This window comes from Aedes albopictus, chromosome 3 (genome assembly GCF_035046485.1).
Source record: "Aedes albopictus strain Foshan chromosome 3, AalbF5, whole genome shotgun sequence".
Taxonomy (NCBI): Eukaryota; Metazoa; Arthropoda; class Insecta; order Diptera; family Culicidae; genus Aedes; species Aedes albopictus.
This window is the reverse complement of record NC_085138.1, coordinates 182,808,950-182,817,389: the sequence shown is the minus strand read 5'-3', so window position 1 is coordinate 182,817,389 and position 8,440 is coordinate 182,808,950. Positions and strand designations below refer to the sequence as shown.

Sequence of the window (8,440 nt, the reverse complement as noted above, 5' to 3'; positions counted from 1 at the left end):
TTGTATGGATGTGTATTTTATTGCTGCTACGTGCTTACAGAACTCTATAGTGATAGAAGTACATTAACGATACACTTAAATTCCAGCGGATTATTAGCGTTATAACGTAAAACAAAAAGACCAACGGTAATGTAACCAAAATTACTCGGGTATTTCTCAGACTGGGCACTACGTTATAACCCAGGAAGGTGATATAGATGTAGTAGCTCAACGCCGCCAGCCAGATCGTATTGCCAATGAAGGTCGATATGAACCAGTCCTGGCTGATCAGCGGGTGGTAGAAAAATAGCTGGATAAAGTGCAACAGAATCAACGGAGGAAAAAATGCATTCAGGTGCACATCGAACGCATAGCCCCATTCGACGTCCGGGTCCGAGACATGCTCACGCATATACCGGTTTGTCACGAACCACAGCAGCGTGGCAACGACCATTCCGCAGAGAATGCAGTCCACGAACACCACGTACAGCAGAAATACTAAACTTTGGCCGATTCCTAGGCTTAGCACCCACGCAAAGCCGATGGATGTCACTGGAAAATAATGGAAGGATATGATTAGAATTTACTTAATATATTGGGCTGTCTTTAAAAGATCGATATGCAGATTTATTAGTACTTGAAACGATGGCGAATCTATACACCTTGCTATACACCCGTTTACCCTACGTCTCCACTAGACAGAAATGTCTTGCCATTTTGCTGCCAGAAAGAGAAAACGTAACAGAAATGATCAACACCGCTGCTTTCCATGCAAACAGCGAGAGAACATTTCTGTCATGACACATCTGTCCAGCAAAATGGCAAGACATTTCTGTCTAGTGGAGACGTCGGGTTAAAGTGTAAAACCACCGCAGTTCAGCTAGCTGTGAATGCTCAATTCTAGACGAACATTTGAAAAGGGCCTATCTGCTTTGCGTAAACAAACATGTTTTTGTCTCTGTAGGGCCCATCTGCATCCACCCCCGCACATCAACACCCTTATCAGAAAGAGTGTTCTTCAAGCTATCTGTTAAGGGTGTTGACGTGCGTGGGTGGATGCAGATGGGCCCTGCAGAGACAGAAACATGTTTGTTTACAAAAAGCAGATAGGCCCTTTTCAAATGTTCGTCCAGACATTCGCTAAATAATAGGGGAACTTGTGCCTTGTTCTCTTCGTCCTACTGGAATTTCTGAAGCCTGTTAAACTCCGAGTTGGTCTTGAATCCTTCCCAACCAAACCGAATTATATGACCCCAAGTTTCAGGCGAATTGCCCGACAAAAACCCCTCATGACGATGAGAACCTGCCGTTAATACCCAATATCACCCTGTACAGCCGTTAGTTGGAGTTCAAGTTAAAAAAAAATGCATTTTCTCTTGTGAATTACTTGGAATATTCAAAGCATTGATGAATCAAGTCTTACCGCACAAACATCCTACCAGCAACACCAGAAAAGCCGGGTCGTCACGAGCAAATTGAGATTTGGTTTCTGCAAAGAAAAGAAAAGCATAAGCGAATGTTGGCCATCATTGATGGCTCGCCTATCCGGCTTCGTCTTACGCTTCCGATAGTTGAAGTTCCGGTACACTTTCTTGGGCGCTATGAACAAGTACAGCATCTGCCACATCGCAAACTCGAAGTCCATCTGGTCGAACTTGACGAACCGCCGGAGGTACTTGTAGCTTTTGTTGGTCGCGCTCATGCAGTCGTTCCGGTAGTTGGCCGGCGGGGGCAGCGGTGATGTGGTTCTCGATGACGACATCCCCAGCAGCGAAGTGCTGTTGCTGCGCGAGGGAGTCGGAGAGGTGGAGTATTTCATTTTTGCTGTCCTTCTTTCGGGGAGGGCGAAGAGCGTTTTCACTACAAGGTTTCTTTCGTTTAATGAACTAAGTTTAAGTAACGCTACATTCACATATTTCGAATGATTTTTAACTACTTTTCACAACTTTTTGCACGAAAAATACAATCTTGCTCGCGTAAACATGTAAACAAACTGTTGTCAAAATTAAGCCGAGTTACAATGTACACTGTGCTGAATGTTTCAAACTCAGTGCCGGGGAGTGATTTGAAAAGGGCATGCCTACACTGAACAAAAACATCCTCCCAAAAACGAGTGATTCATCTTTCGCCATCATCCGAAATCTTATAGGCCCAACTTTATATGATTAATGTGACCGTATGTCAAATCACAGCTTCACCAGATGATTGCCGGTTGAATACTGTCTTGTGACGACAACGCTTACAGGATGATCCCTCATTCGATTTTTGGAGGAGAGGACAGTAACAGACAATCATCCGAAAACTGGATGACGTTTTGATCGCTCGTGCCCCACAACGCAAATCAGTCGCTCTGCGGATGCCTTCCTACCGCTTTTTTGATGATTCGTCACCTGCTTTTGGAATACGTTGCAGTCGCCGTAGGAGAGCTGTCGTCGATACGGAGGGAAGCCTGCCATTGCTTTATCACGCAGCAACGAGTATAAGACGCCGAATCATCTTTCCACTTTAAGGTAATCTTTATTAATATATCAGGCCAAACATGTCTAAAGGTCCTATCTGCAGAAGAGAGGCTCTCTTTGGTTTCCCTCTCTTTCGTTAATATCTCAGCTGTTTATTTGTATTATGATTGTCTCCTTGCATTGAACGATGGTCAAAACAATCGTTTTTTGATTTGTACTGAAAAAATAGTTGAAAAGTGTACCATTACATTGCAATAATTGAAAGAGAAAGTGAACAAAGAGAGCCTCTCAAATGCAGATAGGACCTATTGAAATGTTTGGCTTGATATTTTATCACGCATTTTGTAATACAGGGTGTTAGGTTCCTGAGTGCAAACTTTTTAAAGGGCGATAGAGGATCATAAATGGTGAAAAAATTGTTCTACGCATATGGTCAAATCTCAACCGTTACGTAGTTATTGAACTCCCCATGTTTTTGACTCTTATTGCTTTAACTGGCTATAACTTCAAAATGGTCAAACTTATCGCTGTTTTTTACCCTTATTCGAAAGATTATTGAATTTTCTATCAAATGGCATCTTTCAACCGATTGGTTAAGTTAAATAACTAAGTTTTCTAGAGCAAATAGCCTTAAAGTTGTGTGTTTTAATTTGTTTTTGTCAATTATCTTCAAAAAATGCGTAATAAATTAAAATTCTTTCTTTGGCAAAGTTGTGGCCCCTGTTCCACTCTACAATTCGTTCTTTGACATCAAACTTCTATCTCTTATCGTTTTCTTGCAATTTTGATTTAAACGTCGCATTTTAGATCATAAATTTGCAATCGTCATGGTAAGCACCTTTTTGCGCACTGTGCCGCACATTTAAATCAAAATTGCAAGAAAATGATAAGAGTAAGAAGTTTGGCATCAAAGAACAAATTGTAGAGTGGAACAGGGGCCACAACTTTGCCAAAGAAAGAATTTTAATTTATTACGCGTTTTTCAAAGATAATTGACAAAAACAAATTAAAACACGCTATTTTTAGCTATTTTGCTCTAGAAAACTTAGTTATTTAACTTAACCAATCGGTTGAAAGATGCCATTTGATAGAAAATTCAATAATCTTTCGAATAAGGGTAAAAAAAAACAGCGATAAGTTTGACCATTTTGAAGTTATAGCCAGCTAAGGCAATAAGAGTCAAAAACATGGGGAGTTCAATAACTACGTAACGGTTAAGATTTGACCATATGCGTAGAACAATTTTTTTCACCATTTATGGTCCTCTATCACCCTTTAAAAAGTTTGCACTCATGAACCTAACACCCTGTATATTGCGATATTTACATTATATTTTATTCTTTCCAGAAAGTCATCTTGCTGCCGCGCTTGTAAGGGTTACAAGTGAAGGATAAATCTTCATCTCGCTCCCCGAAATGGCCGGTGGTTTCACCGAACCGAACACGCCGACGTTTACACACTCAAATTAATTTACTGATAGAATCTAAGTGCAGAAAGCACATAAATTGAGAACGAGAGAGAGAAAAATCATTCTATGTGCAACAAATGAAACTTAAAAGTTGCATTATTAAATTTCATTCTTCCTGTAATATATTTAGAGTGCAGCATCATAAAAAGCAACCCTGTCAACATAAAATCCAAATACAAGCATAACAATCATGGAACGAACATGGCGCGCGCAGAAAACACACATTTTGTCGTGAAAAATTTCATTTTCATACGTGGTGCTCCGTTGACCGAGTTGCTTGCTGTTTATGAAGGTAAGAAGCCAACATTCTGATTGTACAAACTTTTTCAAACTACACATCCCTTTTGTATTTTCTGTAGAGAATTGCACTACAATGTTGGCCACTTCGCCACCCTCACCAAGGACGATTTCCTGAACGATTTGGGAGCTGCCGGATACAGGTGCGAATGGAAGCTTGCAGTTGCGACTCACATGCTAAAATTCGTAATGAATTAGTGTTAAGTATACAGTTTAATAAAATCAGCTTGGTCGTAAATGGTGTAAAATTTTTATTTATTTACATTTCGAAGCTAATCCCACGTGCAAATCATGTTGTTATTCGTCATAATGAAAACTATGCATTGTACGATTGAAAACCAATAGCGACGCACATTAATTCTATCATGATTGAATCGGCAAAGATTTGATTGCGCTGCACATATTTTCCAAGTGTAAAAGCAACTGGTCTCAATCTAAGTGCAGAACTTTTAAATTTAATATGTTATTTTTTCTGAGTGCAGGCTCCCACCAATGGAAATTGAAAAAAATAGAGAAGACGGCGACGCCAAATTTTTTAATTTAAATTACATTTTAGATTATAAAGTGTTCTTTGCAATGTTATAAAATGAATTCGAGAAAGTATCATAACTTTTTACTAGGGATCAATAAAAGTATAAGAATGCAAAATCCACTTCATTTCAATAACAAATGCATTTATTTCGAAATGAATAAGTTGTTCTGTCGAATACCGTATTCTCTCTCCTACCAAAATCGGATGATACGCATACGATCTAGACCGAATGATCCTCATCCGGTTTTCGACTGCCTATCGTCAAGGGGCGCGAGCGTATCAGATTTCAGACGCTAGCAGGATGATGCTTTGGTTCAGTGTATGAGCCATTTACGAAGTGACAACAATGTTGATGATGATCACGGAAAAATATTATAACCCAAAGAATAAGTTTTAAAAACTCAAATTTGACTAAACTGCTTAAAGTTTTAACTCAAAGTTGGGTTGTTTTCTCCCTCGCCCCACCGCAATGTTTTCGAAAACAAAGAGAGAAGCACCGACGCATCCGCTGCTCTTCCGTGGAAGAAGCCAAATTTGGGTTTTCTTGAGTTAACCCAAATTTGAGTCAATTGAGGCCTCCGTTGGGTGAAAATAACTTACCACTGGGTTATTTTTTTTGCCGCTCTCGAACGAGAACTACTCACTCGCCACTATCGCTGTTTGACGCAAATTTGAGTAATTCCACGGAAGACCGGGATTGCGTCAAAACAACTGAAATTTGGGTTCATTTGTAGTTCCGTGTAGATAACAATACATACACGTAAAAAAATCTAATTATTTTTTATATTAGAAACGGCTTTTAAAATTCATAACACACGATTTATGTTTCTCATAACCTTGCCTTATTTTCTGTATTAGTGTATCTTATTGACGGTATAACAAAAACTTATACATTTTATTTCTTAAGTCTAATGACAAAAAAGTATTAGGTTTATCTAATACCTTTGTTGTGTTTTGGTTTTGAAAATATTTTCAATGGCGGAGGACAGCGTGGAGTGCCGTGCGGAGAACGCTGTGCACTTTTTTGTTTTCGTCTTTGGTTCTGAAGTAAAGTCTCGTAGAGTCAAATAGGTAAGATTAATGCTATTTTGCCATGTACTTTTAAGTTTAATTTCATTTTTTCCATGATCCATAGGAATGAGGATGCTCGCAAAACCCAGAGAAGTTTTCGACGATTGCAGATTCTAACGTTGGAGCACAGGTTAGAGGTTACATAAAATGGACACTGTTGCTTGGACAGCTCATACTCACGGACATGCGGCATCTGATTTCAAAACAGCTGTGAGAAAAGAATATTCTACCTACTTTTTGTGTTGGGAATAAAATTAAGGCTTCTTATATATAATGAAGAGATAATCTTCCATTTGCGTTCATTATTTATAAATCCAATTGTAATATCGGATAATTGAAGAAAAATAAGAAGAAAACCAATGTATAATCAAAATAAGTCCTTATATGCTCCATAACATGTGTCTTATGAATAGTATAACAAATCTTATACTCTTCATATCTAAAAGCTTATGACTGGTATAAGATAACCTTATACTTTTGAAAATGTGCGCCTAATACTTTCGATTAGATTTCCACATAGCTTATATTAGAAATGCTAAATGGCAAAAATATATAACATTTTCTTATACATTCAATTAGGAAATTTCTTTTCGTGTATACTCTTCAATCAATCACACAGGTTCAACAAGGTTCAACATAACCTCAATTTTCAATGTTTGGCTCCCGCTGAGAGAGCATATTGAGTCAGTTCGCGTCACTCAGCTGTTTAGGGCTTGTTCACAAATGTCATAACGCTCGAGGGGGTGGGTGGGTGTCCTTCGTGGTGTTACAGCCCGAACAAATTATTTTTCTTTCCATACAAACAGTGTTACGAAGGGGTGGGTGGGTGTCAAAATAGGTCAATTTTGGCGTTATAGACGAGTGCACCGCCCGCTGAAAGTTCACTCGGGCAGCGAATTTTGACACCACAGCGGGGTCGACTCTCAAAAACTTCTACCCAGTTGAAAATTTGTTTAATTTATTGCATCTAGTTTTCGCGATGAAGTTGCAAAAATATGAACTAGTACATTAACTGTATGCATATCTAGGGGCAGGACAGATCTAACGAGAGCAAATCTGTGTTCGAGGTGTTGCTCAGAATTCCTCACAGTTCCTCAGAATTTCTCCCATTTATGCCAAAGTGTGATCTGGCACCAATGTCAAACTGCAAAGTGTTGCATGTGCTGAATGAAAATTGCAGTTTTGGGGATGTCTTTCGATAAATTTCGTCGATCATTGCTAAAAAGAGTTACTCAGAAATTCTCAGAGTTGCACTCGTTTGCACAGTGTCTTGCCCCTAGATGCATATGCATCACTTTAAATGGAAATTTATGTAAGAATTCAAAGAAACAAATTATCAGCACATTTTGGTGATGCATCTCTGAGTAGTAGTTGTTGAGAGTCGACCCCGCTGTGCTGTCAAAAAATTTCAGGCTCAGTGAACTCAATGTTCATCGGTGCACTCGTCTATGATATTTGTGAATGAACCCTTAGTGAATCCCCTTAATCATTTTGGCCGGTTTATTTACAACTGGCGTTCAGTGTGCGCCGCATAAAGTCAAGTGTACACTGAGCTTAACCGATTTATTTTTGTTTGTGACGACGCTCTGTCACGTCAACAAAATTCTATTTAAAAAAAATCTATTTAATAGAGTAAATAAACTATTGATTGATGCACCAAGCGGTAAGAAGAAGAATTTTGACATCCAAGCGGTGTGTCGTTTACATCCATCGACCAATCAGCGACGAGGATCTAATCGACGGCACACCGCTTGGATGTCAAAACTTCTTCTTCTTTTCGCTTGGTGCATCAATCCATAGAGGACGAATGTCGCTGCTGTTCCCTTTGTTCTCGTTCGCAAACATGCCGGGTATCTATCTGTCAAACTGCATACTTTTTCGCTTTGACACTTATATCCCTCCCTATCTCCGCCAGCAAGAGATGTTGCGGCGGCGACGCCAGCGACATTCGTCCTCTATAGTTTATTAACTCTATTCGTCAACATCGCGGCTTTCGTAATTTTGTCGGAAAAGACTGGAAAAGTCAAAAGTAATGAAAAGTTTAGAAAATTGTGCAAATTTTATGCGCGGTAGCAAAGCTTCTTTTCATTAGTAATTTATTAGCTAATTATCTTTAACTGGTAGATGGTGAATTAGAAGAGTGTGAGTGGGGGAAAAGTGATCTTCAAAGTTCTTCGGTGAAAACAAAAACATCCGTGCAATGTCACGCCTTAAACCGATTCATGAAATAGACTTTACAATAGTTTCTTTACCAAATATTCACCCCATTGAAGCAGTAGCAATTAAAACAAATAACACAGTTAACAGTTTAATGATTTTTTCAATATACATACCACCAAATATCGGAAATAGTCAACTAAAAACACAGTTGCTTAAGTTAATAGAATTCATAGACAAATCTAATATTTCCACAATCTTGGCAGGAGATTTAAATGCACATCATCCAACATGGAACCAATCGAATAAAACCTGCGCCCGTGGGGAATTGTTAGTAGAAGTGTTAGAAAATACTGAACTCATGGTAATGAATGACGGTAATCCAACTACAATCAGACATCCTAATTCGACGCCTTCAGCAATAGATTTAACAATAGTTTCAACAAGTATAGCACCTAAAGTAGAATGGTCAGTTCT

At 38.9% G+C, this 8,440-nt stretch overlaps 1 protein-coding gene across 1 annotated transcript; it reads right to left on the bottom strand.

The window, feature by feature from the left end:
• LOC109414140 (protein unc-50 homolog) lies at positions 1 to 1,973 on the bottom strand. Its single transcript, XM_029854091.2, has 3 exons — positions 1,540 to 1,973; positions 1,403 to 1,468; positions 1 to 531 (listed from the first exon to the last, which is right to left on the bottom strand). Exons 1-3 carry the CDS (start codon positions 1,796 to 1,798, stop codon positions 35 to 37), a joined length of 822 nt encoding a protein of 273 aa, XP_029709951.2. The 5' UTR covers positions 1,799 to 1,973; the 3' UTR covers positions 1 to 34.
• Positions 1,974 to 8,440: the final 6,467 nt, after the last annotated feature.

What these genes read in the sequence shown, in the direction of transcription:
- LOC109414140 (XM_029854091.2), bottom strand. Translation starts at nt 1,798, where the DNA reads ATGAAATACTCCACCTCTCCGACTCCCTCGCGCAGCAACAGCACTTCG. An exon ending in GAACTTCAACTATCGGAAGC is followed by an intron (nt 1,469 to 1,539) that starts GTAAGACGAAGC and finishes TTTTCTTTGCAG; the next exon opens with AAACCAAATCTCAATTTGCT. An exon ending in GCTGGTAGGATGTTTGTGCG is followed by an intron (nt 532 to 1,402) that starts GTAAGACTTGAT and finishes ATTATTTTCCAG; the next exon opens with TGACATCCATCGGCTTTGCG.